Source organism: Eublepharis macularius, chromosome 18 (assembly GCF_028583425.1).
Source record: "Eublepharis macularius isolate TG4126 chromosome 18, MPM_Emac_v1.0, whole genome shotgun sequence".
NCBI lineage: Eukaryota > Metazoa > Chordata > Lepidosauria > Squamata > Eublepharidae > Eublepharis > Eublepharis macularius.
Window position 1 is genome coordinate 10,579,836 of NC_072807.1, and position 17,059 is coordinate 10,596,894.

The following is a 17,059-nucleotide window of genomic DNA, read 5'->3' on the forward strand; positions in this document are numbered from 1 at the left end:
AATGCAGACCCGCCAACGCCAGGGGTCTTATGCAGTGCCCATTGACAAGGAGAGCAGGAAACTGGACTCCCTGGGCAAGAAATTATACTCCTCTGCTGCCCTGACGCTGAAGATCTCTAACTATTCAGCCATCATGGGGGCGTACCAGATATTTCTCTGGAACCGTATGGCGGCCTTCATGGAAAAACTGCCGGCAGACCAGAGGGTGTTGGCAAAGGTGATCCTCGATGAGGCCCTGCGGCTGTCTCGGCAACAATAAACGCGGGCCGTGACACTGTTGATACCTCTGCAAGGGCTCTAGCTTCCTCCGTCGTCCTCCGCAGACACTCATGGCTCCGCACGACTGCGTTGCCGATCGAGACACGTAATAAGGTTGAGAATCTGCCCTTTGAGGGTCAATCCCTGTTCTCATCCAAGACGGATGACTACCTCTCCCAAAAACGCAAAGATCGGCTGACAGCCCGTTCCTACGGCATCCTCCCGACCAGACCGTCTGCCGAAAATTGGTTCCAGTATCGCCCTTCACAGGGCTATCGTGGTCGGCAACAGCGATACCAGCCGTATCCCCGTTATGGGTCCTGCAGGCAATTCCAGCAGCCTGCAAGTTCCTTTCAGCGCCGGAGAGCTAGCTACCGCCCTCGTCGCGGTCCCCAAGCCCACGATGCCAAAGAGTCAGCAACGCAGCCAAAGCAGTTCTGACTAGAATTTGAACAGTCTGTGATGTTTGGGAACAGATTGGTTCAATTTGCCTCTGCATGGGCAGAAATTACATCCGATAGTTGGGTTCTTAAAATCGTTAATGTTGGATATAAAATTCAGTTTGATGTTTACCCAGTGTTGTCTCTTCCTGACCACTCAATACAATCCTCTTCTCATAACTTACAGGCTGAGGTTGTAGCACTGCTAGAGAAAGGGGCTGTGTGGGAGGTGCTCCCTCAGGACCCCCCCTTAGGCTTTTTCTCCAGGATGTTCTTGGTAGACAAGAAAGATGGAGGGGTACGACCCATCTTAGACCTACGGGAACTGAATAAATTCGTTCTCGTCAAGAGGTTCAGGATGCTTACCTTGAACACGGTCCTCCAGTTAATGCCCGAGGACATGTGGTTCGCTGTCCTGGACCTCAAGGATGCATATTTTCATATTGCCATCCATCCTGATCATTGGAAGTACCTTAGATTTCTTTGTAACAATAAGGCCTACCATTACTGAGTGCTCCCCTTTGGTCTATCAACAGCCCCACGAGTTTTTTCTAAGTGTATGGCTGTGGTAGTGGCTTATTTGAGGGAACAGGGTTGTACCATCTATCCCTACCTTGACGATTGGCTCCTAGCAGCTCCCTCTGCTGATGCACTCCTGGCCCAGATTCGTACAGTGATGCTCACCTGCTCCCGGTTAGGGCTTTTGGTTAACTTGCAAAAGTCTAACCTTACCCCGTCCAAGAGAATACTGTTTATCGGTATGGAATTGGATGGTGGCGTGAACAGAGGTTTTCTCCCCAGGGAGCGTGCGTTAAGAATTGGCAGGATGGTGAACCTTTTTTTCCAAGTGCAGGTTCCAATCCGTGACTGCGATCCAGAGGCTACTGGGCCTCATGGCCTCGTCTACAGCTGTCACCCCTATGGCCCGGTTGCACATGCGACCTCTCCAGCTGTGGTTCCTGTCGGTTCATGATTTTGAACACGAGTCCCAGAATAAACGATATTCCATCCCCAGAGGGATTATCCGGGCCTTACGATGGTGGCTTGATGAGACTAACCTCCTTGGGGGTGTTGCGTTTGGGTCCATCCAGACCGAGATCACAATCTCGACTGATGCCTCCACAGTAGGATGGGGTGCCCAGTGTGGTGCCCTGAGGGCACATGGGATTTGGTCGGAGCAGGAAAGGAGAGATCATATTAACCTGCTAGAATTGAGAGCGGTCCGTTATGCCCTTATCGCATTCGCAGACACGCTGCAGCAGAAAGCGGTTCAGGTGCTCACAGACAATTGCACCACGATGTTCTACCTGAACAAACAAGGGGGCACTACATCCAAGGCCCTCTGCGACGAGGCCGTTCGGATCTGGAACTGGGCCGTGGACAGAGGCGTGTTCCTTCAGGCGGTCCATATTCCCGGCACCACCAATGTCATCTCAGACAAACTGAGTCGGATGCGATTCGACAGCTACGAATGGACTGTAGCAGACAATTACCTGAACGCCATCTTTTTGGACTGGGGGTTCCCGGACGTAGACCTCTTTGCGGCAGAGGCCAACAAGAAGGCTCCGCAATTCTGTTCCAGGGGAGGGCTAGGTCACCACTCCCTGGGGGACGCGTTCCAGATACGCTGGACAGGGCACCTGTTTTATGCCTTCCCTCCGTTCCCACTGCTGTCTCGGGTCGTCAGCAAGATCCAGAGGGATGGGCCGCACTTAATTCTGGTGGCCCCCTTCTGGCCCAGACAAGCATGGTTCCAACATGTCATGCAGCTTTCACAGGGGTCATATTATCGGTTCGCACTGAACCCGGACCTTCTGTCCGACAAAGGGGTTTGGTATCACGACCTACCCAAACTCAACCTCACTGCTTGGCACATTCGGGGACGGAGGGGATGTCTGACAGGGTAGCTGAAATTTTGCTGAATGCCCGTAGGGACACCACTCGCAGGTCGTACGCAGCTAAATGGAAGCGTTTTGAGGCCTGGGCTGCTGACACCGCAGTTAATGTTTGGGATTGCCAGTTGTCTTTTATTTTTGAGTTCCTCCTGTCCCTAAAGGATGGGGGACTCTCTAATTCCTCTGTTAAAGTCTATTTGGCTGCCATTTCAGCCTTCCACCCTAAAATAGATGGGAAGACGGTGTTCTCCCACAGTTTGTCGAAGTCTTTTTTGAAGGGGTTGTATAATATGTTTCCACAAGTCAAGGAAATTGTTCCCCAATGGTCACTGCAGGTAGTGCTGACGGGACTTATGAAATCACCCTTCGAACCACTGGCTACTTGTGATTTAAAATGGTTGTCCTGTAAGGTGGCCTTTTTGGTAGCCATTACATCTGCCCGCAGGGTTAGCGAGCTTGCTGCCCTGAGGTGGGATTCTCCCTTTTTGAAGGTCCATCAAAATAAGGTGGTTCTCAGGCCGGACCTTCGTTTTAGGCCCAAGGCCCAAGGCTCAATTTCACACCTCGCAGGACATTGTCTTTCCTATCTTTTTTCCTGACCCTTCTGATAACTCTGAAAGGGCTTTACATTCCTTGGATGTGAGGAGGGCTATTTTATTTTACCTCCAACGTACATCGCAGTTTAGGAGTGCCAAACAACTGTTTGTGTGCTATTATGGGCCCAGGAAGGGAAAGGCTGCTACAGCCCAGTCAATTTCCCGTTGGGTCACTCAAACTGTTAGAGCCTGCTACTCGCATGCTAAGTTACCTTGCCCTTTGGAAGTAACAGCTCATTCCACCAGAGCGCAAGCTGCTTCTGTGGCCTTCCTTAGGGGCGTGCCCTTGCAAGACATCTGCAGGGCTGCAACGTGGTCGTCTTCTGACACGTTCACTAAACATTACGCACTAGATGTGTGGGAAAGGAAAGAGGCTGCTGTTGGTAATGCAGTGCTTCAGTCTCTTTTTCGGTGAGAACACATGCCCGCCTCCTGGGTAAGTGGCTTGTGAGTCTCCCATGTGGGGCTGCACAGAAGACGGACAGTGAAAACAGAGTTGCGCTTACCGTAACTACTGTTCATTGACGTCTTCTGTGCAGACACACAACCCTCCCTCCTACCCCGCTGTGTTCTTCCAGATAATGTGAAGGCATTCGGCGGCAAAGGAGAAACTGAGGGGAAAGGGGGCGACGTCGCCCAATGTCGCTCGGGCGGGAAACGGCCGCGCATGCGCATTGGATCGGACGTGCGCCCCCTAGTGGACGTTTGCTAGTAAAGAAAAATCCGGTCGGCAGGCCTGCGCAGGCGCAGTCCCATGTGTGTCTGCACAGAAGACGTCAATGAACAGTAGTTACGGTAAGCGCAACTCTGTTTTCAATTCCATCAGTCCTTATTGGCATATAACAAAGAAAAGAGGATGGTCCAAAAGAAAAAGAACAAAATATAATATAAAACAGTTGAGTGATATCAGCGGTTGATTTCTGAAACTTCTCCTGGCGCAGCTTTATAGCAAGTTGTAAAAACTTTGCTACCTTCTCAGTTATATTGAAGAAGCAATCATTTAAAAGACAGCAAACCTCGTGGGAATCAGAAGAACTCCCATTATATTAGCTAAAATAGTGCTTAAATATTTAAAACGAATATCAACATCATAGACAAGAACATGTGGAATTGTCTTGATACAAACGGTATTGCAAAGACAGTGCCTGGCCACACATGCTCTCTTTTGAAATCTGCCGTATAAAATCACAGCTGGCAAAGCTTTAAATCTAGCTAAAGGAAAAGCTCAGTGTTGTCGTGGAATTTGCAGGGACTAAAAGTTTGGGGCCATATGATCCACTGCCAATGGAATCTGCAAACTCGAAGGAGAGCAAATTTTGTTAGCCATAATGTATAGATTTTGGAATTCAATATCCAAGATTCTACATTTAATCATTTGATATGCCCCCCAAAGTGGGAGCATAAACAATGAGTCGAGAAATGTTTTTAAAAACACAGCCCCTGGTACTTACCCGAAGTTCTTACTGGAAGTAAAACCACAGTTTCCAGAGATTCCGAGAGCTAATCTTGGCGGCTTCCAGTAAGAACCTTGGATAAGTTCATGAAGGTGCACTTAAAAAATTCTCCCATAATATTGCCCCCCCCAACCCTCCCACCAGGTGTCAGGTATTGCCCGGCGACCCTACAAGGGGCTGTGCTCCATCCCCTTCCCTTCCTCTGCCCCCGTCCATGGACTATCAAGTTAGGAGGATAAGGGAGCCAAGGGCCTGACTGTGCCTCGGAGAGAAGAGGGGGGGAAGGAGAGAGTTGATTCGCTTGTTTATAATATTTCTGGCCTGCTTTTCTTCCAAAGGGACCCAGTTCTGTTTCCCTCACTTGCTTGACACTTTTTAACATTGAAACCAGATCCCTGCCCGCTCCTCTTGCTTTACACAGAGCCGAGCAAGGAGGCTGTCTGCTGCCATTATGGCTGACCTTGGCCCTGCGTCTGATCTGCCATCAGGCGCCTCCAAACGGGCAGTTTCTATTGTGCAGCTTCAACATGCCCAACGGCTCCTCTGACAAGGCAGATAATGGTGCCATTTTCCAGCACAAAAGGGGAGTGTGGGAGCATGTGCACAATTTGCACACGTGAGGAAGGTGCCCTCTGCTTCCTCTCTGCCCCCAGCTACCTGCACCTACTTTGGCTCCTGGGGCTAGGGTTCACAGGTGCCTGCTGATGGCGGGCAAACTCCCAGGGGATTGCCACCTTACCCAGTGACCCACCAGTGGTCGGCAGGAGGTGGCAAGCTCCCAGAGGTTGTCTGCCACTGGCAGGGACCTCAGGAACATGTGCTGCGCATGCTCCCAAACGGGCGTGGCGACGTCACTTCCGGAAGTGACATTGCCACACTGGCTGCGGGAGTATTCCTGCACTTGGGTTTGGGGCTGAATCGGGCCCCGAACGGGATGAATTGTCCCCGCACAGAATGTGAGAGTGCTCCTGTGGCCAGTGTGACGACGTCACTTCCAGCGGTGACATTAGCACACGAAGACCTTGCCACCAGCACAAAGTGAGTGCCAGCCCCCCCTCCCAGTGGGAGGATATAGGGACCACGGCAACTCCACAACCAGTGGGAGATTGGGGGGCATGGGGAGCAGCAGTTGGCAACAGCATGACATAAGGTTGCCAGATCCTCTTACCCTCCCAGTGGGGGGGGGGAACACCACTACTCACCTTGTGACACTTCTCGTGCATGTGCAATGCCCGTGCACACTCCTAGTGTGGTGTGATGACATCACTTCTGGGAGTGATGTCATTGTCCCCAGCAGTGGGCATGCCCACCTCCAGGCACAATGACGTCACTCCTGGAAGTGATGTCATCAAGCCTGTGGGGAGAGCGTCCACTGCGAGCTGGACCAGGAGGTTTTTAACCTCTGGGGCCCATTCCTGGGGGCCTTCCCCCCACCCCCCGATGGCCAGGTACATGATGGCTGGGGGAAGAGATGGGAAGCAGGAAATCCCCTGCCCCCACCAGGGGACTGGCAGCCCTAACATGACATCACGAAGTGTCATCATCACGCCTCTCTAGAAATCACCAGAGACCTCTAGAGAGAACTGATGTCCCTTCCAGTTGTCCCCAGAAGTGACATTATTCTATTGACCCAATGGCCATTTTATCCCTGATGCCGCTTCAGGGTGCAAGAGGTGGGATGAGGGAGCTCCCCTCCCACAGAGATCACTAATCCAGCTGGCCCAATAATTTCGCAGAGATCTGCCCCAGTCTTGCTAACCAGCCTCAGAAATCTGTTCTTCAAAATGGACTTTGGATAGGGCCTGGGACCTTCTCTGCCTCTGAGTTCTAGACCTACTCCAGAAGTTCCGCCACAGTTTTGGCCCATTTCATTAAAGTTAAGGTCATTCAGACTTACCAAATAATAGAAGTGAATCTTCTCTGCTACAGCATCCAGATTTAAGATGTAATATACTTTGAGTGGCTGAATATGCCCACAGCTTAAGGTCTCAGGAACAGAATCAATATGGATGTAGCTTTTACTTGGTGAATAGTGATAAAATGCTGTTTTAGTTGCACTTTGATGAGAAGGCGTGACCCAGTTCATATCGTAACAGTATTCTGGCGATTTATAAAGTGCCTAATGAAAAAGGGCCCAAAGATTTGGAAATATTATTTATTAATTTATTTTTATCATGATATGCTGTCTTTCTGCCACAATGACATTCAAAACAGCTTAAAATGCATTCAAAGCAAGGTTAGAACAATGTAAAATATACTGTAGCATGACAAAGAAGCAAAAACAAAAACATCAGTAAAACAAAACCTGGTAACTGTTGTAGCAGAAAAGAGCAAGAGTCCGGTAGCACCTATAAGACTAACAACATTTGTGGCAGGGTAGGAGCTTTTGTGAGTCACAGCTCTCTTCTTCAGATACTGTGACTCACAAAAAGCTCGTACTTTACTACACATTTTGTACATCTCGTAGGTGCTACTGGACTCTTACTGCTTTCTGCTGCTATAGACAGATGCCCATCTTGGTAACTGTTGTAAATTTGAAGCACCTTGCCTAAAAGAAAACACATAGTGATGTGAAAATAGCCATAAGCTCTGCATGCTGTGCTCAGGAAGGAAACATATTTTTCTAAAGACAAATGTTAGGAAGAACAGAAGATTTTGGCTCCACTGGCAAGTGGGGAAGATGGAAAGTTTTAATATTGCCGGCTGCAAACCCTAAAGATAATAGTGCAAAACGTTGTAGGAGAATTTTGGTGGGCTTTAGAGACATTGCCCCTCAAACCTAGGATTGATCCCACAGGCTCCCACCCAATTGGGAGGGAAAGAGTTAAAACAGTTTGTCTGAATGAACTACCCATTTAAGATCACTGCTGGTAAAAAAAAAATGCAATGGTCCTGGGAAAACCATCACTTCTCTATAAGGTCAGCTCTTTGCCCAAGCCACATATGTGGCAGCTTAGACTGGCACAATGCAGAGGGCACAATGCTTCCCAAGTCTACACATGTGGTGGCTGGCTCCTGAGGCGCTGCTAGCATTAGTGGGGCTCAGGTTGCTCCCATGGGAGAGGCTGATGAGCAGTGTTCCTGCCCGAGGTGGCAAAATACCTTCGACCATCCTCGCCTCTCCAAGCAAACTATCAGCACCCTCAATGCCACAATGAAAAAGGATACAAATTAACAGGGCTCTTTTTCAGGGGGAACGTGGTGGAACGGCATTCCGGCACCTCTTGAAAATGGTCACATGGCCAGTGGCCCCGGCCCCTGATCTCCGGACAGAGAGGAGTTTAGATTGCCCTCCATGCCACTGGCGCAGGGAGCAATCTAAACTCCCCTCTGTTTGGAGATCAGGGGGCGGGGCCATCGGCCATGTGACCATTTTGGCCGAGGACGATTTAAACTTTAAAAAACTCCCCTCCCCCCTGTTCCAGCTGACCCAAAGTGACGTCATTGTGCAGTCTTGAGTTTCACCACTGAGTTCCAACACCTCTTTTCCCAGAAAAAAAGCCCTGCAAATTAAAGAGCAAGAAGTGCTAACAGAATGTCCTGCGTTTGCATTGTATTCAACTTGGAGTTGAAGTCTGAGCAGATGTGAGCAATATTATGTGCAAACATGTCACAATGGGCCAGAAAGACAATCCCTTGGGTGCGCTACATCCAAGAGCTCCTTCATCACCCGGAAAAGTAGTGTTGCTGGACAGCACTTGGTAGATCCTCTAGGGGCAAAAAAGTAGCCCCAGCCATGACGCATCACAACCACAGCCCAGCATCCCACAATCTCCCATAGGAAAGGGGCAGGCACTCCCATTCTTAGCAGGCCAACAATGAATGGAAGCATTCCCAGGCTGGGTTCAGACATAAAGAAAAACCATGGTTTATTTTAATGGTGAATAGTTCACGGAGCAAGGTTTGGGCTTGCTGGCAATCACTCAAATCCTTGTTTGTCTTGACGATTGCCAGTTTCATTACCTCTGCTCTGGCCAGGTGTCTCTATAGGCGGAGTGTGTGTGAAGGTAGCCCAAAGGAATACACCAGGATTAAGCTATAGGATGTTGACATTCATATATCACTCAAAACCAAAGCTAAGGCCAGTTTCACACCATGAATTCAGATCCTGGACCGTTTCCACACGTCTTTCCTCCTCACGCAAAATCATGCAAAACTCACGGAACAACAGCATCTTCAAGGCCTGATTGCCTGTCATGACTCTGTTTCGTGGCATGATGACTTCAGAAATTGCACCATGAAACGGAATCATGATGGGAAATCACGCCATGAAGATGCCGTCATTTTTTGAGTTATGCACAATTTTGTGCAAGGGAAAGATGTGTGGAAACAGCTGTCAGGTCTGCTACCCACAGTACTGTCATATTATTTTCCTCAGTTGTGTGTCACTACTATAACTTTCCAGTGTTGTTTGTCTGCAGGTTTCAGAAGACAGCTGTGGTTCCCAGGACAGTCTTATCGAGCCTGGCTAGCCACAGATCTTGGAGGAGTTACTTTCACATTCCCAAACCTCTACAATAGCTGGACATATGTGGGGGGGATGGAAAGGAGGATTTGATGTACTGCAACATGTAACTAACACACCATTCTCAACAAGGCTTTGTGTTCAGCCAGAAGATTTCTTAGCCTTTGGATTATCCATGGACACCTGTACTTTGAATATAATCTTTCAATAAATAACCTTTGACTCAAGAGACCTTGGATTTCTTGCTGCAAGGGGGTAGGAGATGAAATCAGAGTAACTTGAACTCCATAGACTGACAACAGCCCTGGTTTGGCAGGTCCCAAAGCCCTGTTCTCAAGGTACAATGAACATACTTTCGATCTGTGCATAGTGTACACGTGATTCTTTGTATCTGCATTAAATTATTCTCATGCTGCTGTCAATGCATGTGTGATACGAGCCACACATGTATCCAGGAATTGGTCCCTGATTTCATTTGTAAAGTGAATGTGTATTGGCTCTTTCTTACAAACAGATGTAGGCACATTTAGGTAGGATGTACGTGCATTCAATGTAACATGTGGACAGAGCTCAAACAATCAGTTAGTGAAACGGTTTGTATTTGGACAATTATGTTAACTCTAGATAATTACAATTAAACCAAGGTTTCACCTCTCATCTGAAGTGAGCTGAACTGTAGTTAATAAGTCAACTTCAAATGATGGTTTCATACAATACCTAGAGGACTGAACTGAGAGCGAAAATACATGTTGCCAATTACCTGGGGATGCTCAAGTGAAAGATTTTATGTGTATTCCCCAATTCACATGCAGGCTGTTCTTGCTTAACCCATGTGAATGCTGCTTTCCTGAGAGCTCCTTTGGTCTGATTGCATCTGCAAGTGATTCCGGAGGGCAGAGCGTCAATTGAGCTCAGTTTTCTCTGTGAGAACAAGTACTGTAGGCAACTTTGACTTGACAATTGTCATTTATTTAAGGTGTAGGAAAGTGTCAAGATCTACGTTTCAGTGAATGGATGTACCTCCACCTTCAACTGTCAGGATCAGGTGTGGAGCAGGAGGCAATACCTGTTCCTCCATTCTCCCAGTGTGGAGCAGGTGGCACTGCCCACCCCCCTTCACTCAGGTGGGATTAGGCTTGGAGCAGGCGGCAATGCCTGCCCCCCTTCACCGAGCCGTAGTCAGGCACAGAACAGGAGGCAATACCCCACCTTTACCCAGCATGTATCAGGCATGGAGCAGGTAGCAAAGCCCACCACCCCTTCACATGGCTGAGATCAGGCAGATCAGGCGTGGAGCAGATGACAATGCCCACCCCCCTCCTTCACCAGCTAGAATCAGTGATGGAGGAGGAGCAAATGCCTGCTTGCCCGCTCTCCCCTTTCTAGAGCCCGTTGTATTTTTTCCCACGATAGGCTTTGTTGCTAGTTGCAATTTATTGTGAAATTACCCATCAAATGGTGGGAGGGCGGCTGGAATAGTTCTCTGGGTTGTTCCTCACCTTTGGCCTTGATCACACCACACCTGAAACCAAATACAGGCCATTCCACTAAGGATGGAAATACATGTTATGAAGTACCTAGGTTCAAAGGGGGGCGGGCATTCCTGTCCGGATCTAATATGTCGTGTGGTTCCTTAACCAGAGTTACGCCATGTTTAATCTGTAGTTGTTAGTCTTTCTCTCCCTTCAGGTCCAGATATTGTTATGACCGCGTTTTCCATGGGAGAGGATACTCTTCTCTGTTTCTTCAGCCAGCGACCTTGACGAGCCGAGCCTTCCCACATCCAAGTTCTCATCAGCGTGAACTTTGCGGGGGAGGCTGGGAACGAAGGGTTTGATGTATCACAGATTTCGTTTTGTATCTCGTTCCTAACAAAGCCTCTGTTCAGTCAAGTCCATCTAGGCCTTGAAATATGGATACTAGTGTTTTGAATGCTGTCTTTCAATAAACCTTTTGGAATCAAGAAACTTTTAGCTTCTTGCAGAAGGGGGGGGGGAGACGGACTCTAGATAACTGGGATTCCATAGTCTGACAATTGCCACCTGTTCCACTGCTGATACCAGCTGGGTTAACGCGGGGGTTAGGCATTGCCACTTGTTCCGCTCCTAATACTGATGGGGTTAAGATGAGGGTGGGCATTGCCACCTGCTCCACTCCTAATATCAGCTGGGTGAAGGTGGGCGTTGCCATTTGCTCCCATCCTGCTCCCAGCCTGGGCTTCCCACCATGCCACGTTTTCTGGAGGGACATGGTGCCTTGCCTAGGGTTCCATCCATTTCAGTGCCCTCTAGTGGTGCACCAGGGTATAAAGTGAGTTGTCTGAAACACATTTACTCAATTATATAGTAAGATATATTTCCCTAAATATGTTTTTAACTGAAAAAGAGAATGAAACAGAAAGCATGAAAGTGACTGACAGTGAAAAGACAAATGGAGAAATGGTGGCAGAGAAGAAAGACAAAAGGAGAAAGGAACTGCCAAGTTGTCTCTATTTACCCTCTGGCATTGTTTATGGAAATGCTCTTGATATTGACTGTACTAATCTCACACTATGTAATTTACCCTGAGTCTCAGTGAGAAAGGCAGACTATAAATGAAATAAATAAAACAAATAAATAAGTAAAATAAATAAGAACAGCCCCATTCCCCTTCCAATTGACTGATAAGACGATTAAGCCTGTGCCATAAGGATATTTTTTAAACAGTCAAATCCAAGGAAAACTCACCTCTACGTGAATACTCTGTTCTGTGAAATTGTCAGTGTTGATGAAAAACCGTGCTTTCCCATGGCCATCAGTTTTGTAGCTGGCGCTGTACGGAGGCATCGCAATACGAATCTGGATTGTTTCATTGGCCATTGGCACACCGATGCTATCTACCAGTTTCACCTAAACATGCAAAGCTGTGTGAGTACTGCTGTGACTATATTGATTCTAGGCAGCCTACAGGGCAATTTTGTGGATAGGTGAATTCTGATCTCATCAGCTCTCAGAAGCTAAGCAGGGTTGGCCTTGGATAGGCCGGGAGAGCCTGATCTCGTCAGGTCTCAGAAGCTAAGCAGGCATTGGTTAGTAGTTGGATGGGAGACCTCCAAGGAAGACCAGGGTTGCAGAGGCAGGCAATGGCAAACCTCTGTTAGTCTCTTGCCATGAAAACCTCACCAGGGGTTGCCGTAAGTCAGCTATGACTTGAGGGCATTCTCCACACACGAGTGATGATAGAACTTGGCAACCCAGAGGGGCTGCAGTAGGTTTTTGATTCACATGAACACCCGGAACTGTCTTCTACTAAGCCAGACCCTTGTTCTGTCAAGGTCACTATTGTCTCCTCTGTCTAACAGTGGCTCTCCAGAGTCTCTGCAGTAGGTCACCTGACACTTCCAACAGGAGATGCTGAAGGCTGAAACAGAGACCTTCTGCATATAAAACAGACGCTGCACCACTGAGCCACGCCCATTCCCTAAGGAAGGACAGAGTGCCTGAGGGGCTTTGGCCAGTCCTGGCCCGGTAACACTGCTGTTGTGCCTTACCCTCACAAAAAGGGGGAGCCCAGGCTTGTAATAAGAATCCAGTTCTTCAAAGGTAACTTTGCTGAGAGTGGAGGTAATCTCAGTGGAACTGAAGCCTGTTAATTCCAGCCCTGCCAAAACCAAGCAGACAAATTACACACACAAACAAACAGGGTAACCACATAACATTTCTTATCCTGCTCCCACCTGCCCGATCTGACTTCCCCGGCAACTACTGTTCCTTTCCACGAGCACAGCCTTGCGTGCCCATACCTGTGCCTTCTTCTATGAGCTCGGCAGTCACCTGGATGCTCATGTCGTATCCTTTCCTCTTCAACTCAAATATGTTTGTTTTCACTACCCGAGTGAGACATCCATGTGCATCTGTCTGCATCCAAAGAGCCCAAAAAGCAACAAGTTACCTCTGGTAATGTATTCACTACCCAAGTCTTGCCACATCAGTAATCATGCAAGGAGCCGTCCATTTGTCCCTTTGCCCTTACTGGCCACTACCTTAAGGCTAATGGTGGGGGTTGCAGTGCCAAACAGGAAGGGGATTTGACCCATTTCTGTGTACCCTTTTGTAATTTCATCCCCTTGCAGAGTTTTTTGACATTGCAGGATGGCGCTCTAGCAGGAAGAGAGGAAGGTATTCCTAATCCTACCCTTTAGAGAGAAATTCTAAACTTTCGCAGCTATTCTCTTCTGGCTTCTCCTATCTCTGAGCTTCTCTTTTGATCAAAAAGGTATTGAAACAATGCTAGGTTAAAGATCAACACTGGAGTAAAGAGGAATGAAGAAACAATAGGCTCTGGAGCTCCAGCTGTTACAGAGTGTCATGTCTGACTATAGCCATTCATTCATGCCAAAATGTCTGCTGTCAAGTATATGCTCTGTTCTGTCAAACGTGACTGCATTTTCTACTGCCAGATATAATTCAGTTTCTGGTGACTAACATTCCAGTGAGTTCTCACACGTCCCCAGGTGGCCAGGTGTTTACCAGTTTGAAGCCTTCTTCCTGACTGTGATATGTCTTCTCTCCTTGTAGCCTGATAGCACAAATATACATAATGTTCTCACACAGAAAAAACAACACTAGGTTGTTTGGAAATTGGGAGGGGGGAAGAACAGGGGTAGAAAAGTGATGTACTTTTCCTATGTGGTCATTCTGGTCAACATTCTGCAAGAACTGCTTAGTTGCTTACCTTACTTCTAAGTAGACCTTTGGAGTTGAATATGGAAAGAACTGATTTCTGAATAAAAGTCATTTAACCAAGAACCTGTGTCTTGCTACAATGAACCAGGGATCTGTCTACTGTATTTCACCATCCAGAGTCTGACACAGAGCCACAAAATGGTCATTGTTCTTTCTGCGGGACAAAAAGGCCACCCCTGCAGTTGTGAGACTCACCTCACCGCTGAAGTCTTTACATATAGCCTCTGGCATTCTTCTACTACATTGGGATCTGCTTTCAGCATATTTCCGGCAGACGCTAACCTTCACCAGGCCAGGGATTGGCTTCCCATAGGTATACCTGTCACAAGACACAGCCCATAGCAGTGACAACAGGAGAACCCAGGCCGGTTCGAGGCCAAATGTTAGTAGAGGAAGAGCCCTCTTGAGCCAACAGGCATCTCATCTTCCATTCAAAGGCCAAAATCACCCCTCACACTGTCCTCAGTCACTTCAAGGACCGCCAGCCCCTCACTGGAGATCCTGTGGTTCAAGGTTAGGTTGGTGGCCTTTGGGGACGCCCATCTACACCAGTTCTAGAGGATGGTCTGTCCCCCCCCCACTTTTGTTTCACAAATTCCTGGGGCAGCTGCGTTTACATGAGTTCTTTGGTTCATGTGAAATGGCCTTAAGAGGATACGAGGCAGATGGGCAACGAGGAGGAGGAATTTAGCCGGGTCTCACTTACGTTCCACAGGCAGTCACTTTTAGTTCCTCAGTGTAAATTGTTATGATCCTGGGCAACTTCACGGAGACCTCATATTTGGGCAGCTCTAGAGAAAGGAAAGAAATACCAGCATAAAAGACAGGACATTAACAAATTGCGACTGATTCCCCTGTCCCCAACAGTGCAGAAATGATACTAAATAAGGCCAAATCCTCACTGAAGTAAAACAGCCCATTACTAGTAACGAGAGCCAAGCTGTGCAAAGAACAAAGTTTGGTGTATTCGTTAAGAGCAGCAGGACTCTAATCTGGAGAGCCAGGTTTGATCCCCCACTCCTCTGCTTGAAACCAGCTGGGTGACCTTGAGCCAGTCAGAGCTTCTCGGAGCTCTCTCAGCCCCACCCACTTCACCGGGTGATTGTCACGAAGATAATAATTGACTAAACACAAAACGAAGGTCTCCAATGCAATAGCAATGTATGAGCAGTCACCTAGGACTGCAGGGAGGCCAGATACACTGCATGGTGTGCAATAAATTCCGCTTGTAAGGAATTTATTGCACACCGTGTAGTGTATCTGGCCTCCCTGCAGTCCTAGGTGACTGCTCATACATTGCTATGAAGATAATAATAACAACACACTTTGTAAACCGCTCTGAGTGGGCATTGTCCAGAAAGGCGGCATATAAATCGTATGTTTTTTACTGTTGAGGTGTAGCTGGGCAAGGACCACTTTCACCTGATGTGTTTGTCTTCTCTGTTTCAACAGAGGGGGAAATTAGAATCATCATCTTGCAGTTGAAAATGGTGCAGCCACGCAAGATGGGAACCAGCTGCTACGGTGTTGACTTCTAATACAGCCATGGAGCAATGACAACACTTCCCATGTGTATTGGATTCCCATGGCTGAGCGCATTGTCCAGGGATGTTGAAACAGCCTGGCAGCAAGCTAGGCCTAGTGGGCCCTGAGATGCTGGCCCACATACCTACCTGTATGCATCATAAGAAAACAGGGTGGGCTGAAGTATGTATGTAACATGCCGCCCTGCAAACGGGCGAGATCAACAACTACCCCTCCGTGTGACTCCGGTATCGTAGCCTCCACCTTGTGGAAAGGCCTCTCACATTTTTGTCATCCCGTAAAGGATGTAGAACGGAATTGTTCAGGAGGGCATTTTTATAAAGGTAAAAGGGCTATATTAGAATGGTTCAGGAGGATGCCTTAATAAAGGTAACAGGACTGTGTATAGTATGCATTATATTTGCTGGATGTATTATCCTGCTCTTCCTACACCTTCTTCTATTATGCAATACCGTTTTTCGATATTATTTCTAATAATGTCATATTTTCCTATATTCAGGGCTTTTTTTCAGCCAGAACGTGGTGGAACGGAGTTCTGGCACCTCTTGAAAATGGTCACATGGCCGGCGGCCACACCCCCTGATCTCCAGATAAAGAGGAGTTTAGATTGCCCTTCACTCCACTGCAGCGGCGCTGCAGCGGCACAGAAATGATCTAAACTCCCCTCTGTCTGGAGATCAGGAGGCGGGACCACCGACCATGTGACCATTTTAATTGAGGGAAGTTTAAACTTTAAATAACTCTCCCCCTTGTTCCAGCTGAGCCAAAGTGATGTCATTGCGTGGTCCTGGAAGCGTGAGCACACTTTGCACATGCGCATGTGGTACTAGGAGCACCACCTCCCACCAGGAGTTGCCCCCTGTGCTGGCAAGTTGGCAACCCACTGAGTTCCACCACCTCTTTTCTTGGAAAAAAGCTCTGCCTGCATTGTATTTGCATTCTGAATCAAGCCTATTATTCTATGCTGCAGGGTGTGCATGTGCGTGGAATTTTTAATTTTCTCATATAAAAGCATCCTTACATGTAGAAAAACTAGGCTGTCCCATTGTGCATTACTTTTTTTTACATGCAAGGAACCAGGGCTGGATCGGAGAGGCAGGGGGGGTAATCTGCCCCTGGTGCTGCCAGAGAGGAGACGCCGGGAACAGCTGCCAGCTGCCTGAGCGCGCAGGTCGCAGCGTGGGCTGCCTCGCAGCCCCCCGCACTGCCTTTCACCTGCCCTGCAGGACAGGGGGCAGCGTGGCTGCCCATGCCATTCACCAGCCCCACAGGAGAGGGGCAGCTGGCCGCCCCCTGTCCTGCGGGGCAGGCGCATGGTGCGAGCGGCTTCGCAGCCCCCTGTGCTGCCTTTTGCCTGTCCTGCAGGACAGGGGGCATGCGGCAAGCCGGCCGCCCTCTATCCTGCGGGGAAGGCGAAAGGCAGTGCGGGGGGCTGCGAGGCCGCCCGTACCATTCACCTGTGGGGAGGAGAATGGCACGGGCGGCTTCCCAGCCCCGCACGCTGCCTCCGCCACCCTGCGTGATAACGTCACCAAAATGACATCATCATGCAGTGCTGGGAGCGCGCACGCGAGGTCAGACTAGGGTTGCTCCGGGTGCCAGCAACCCTAGATCTGGCCCTGCAAGGAACTTTCTAAATGGGAAAGACTCCCAAACTATGATCTTCCATTTCCAGCCTGATG

The 17,059-nt window shown here is 48.6% G+C and overlaps 1 protein-coding gene across 1 annotated transcript in view; it reads right to left on the minus strand.

The window, feature by feature from the left end:
- LOC129345356 (alpha-2-macroglobulin-like) overlaps nucleotides 1-17,059 on the minus strand; it is an 81,320-nt gene that overhangs the window by 47,214 nt on the left and 17,047 nt on the right. The window contains exons 7-12 of the mRNA XM_055002475.1: nucleotides 14,539-14,623; nucleotides 14,028-14,151; nucleotides 12,890-13,004; nucleotides 12,638-12,747; nucleotides 11,835-11,996; nucleotides 6,541-6,762 (exon numbers count right to left, since the gene is read on the minus strand). Of these exons, the coding sequence (XP_054858450.1) occupies nucleotides 6,541-6,762; nucleotides 11,835-11,996; nucleotides 12,638-12,747; nucleotides 12,890-13,004; nucleotides 14,028-14,151; nucleotides 14,539-14,623 (818 nt within the window). The remainder of the gene's footprint in view (nucleotides 1-6,540; nucleotides 6,763-11,834; nucleotides 11,997-12,637; nucleotides 12,748-12,889; nucleotides 13,005-14,027; nucleotides 14,152-14,538; nucleotides 14,624-17,059) is intronic.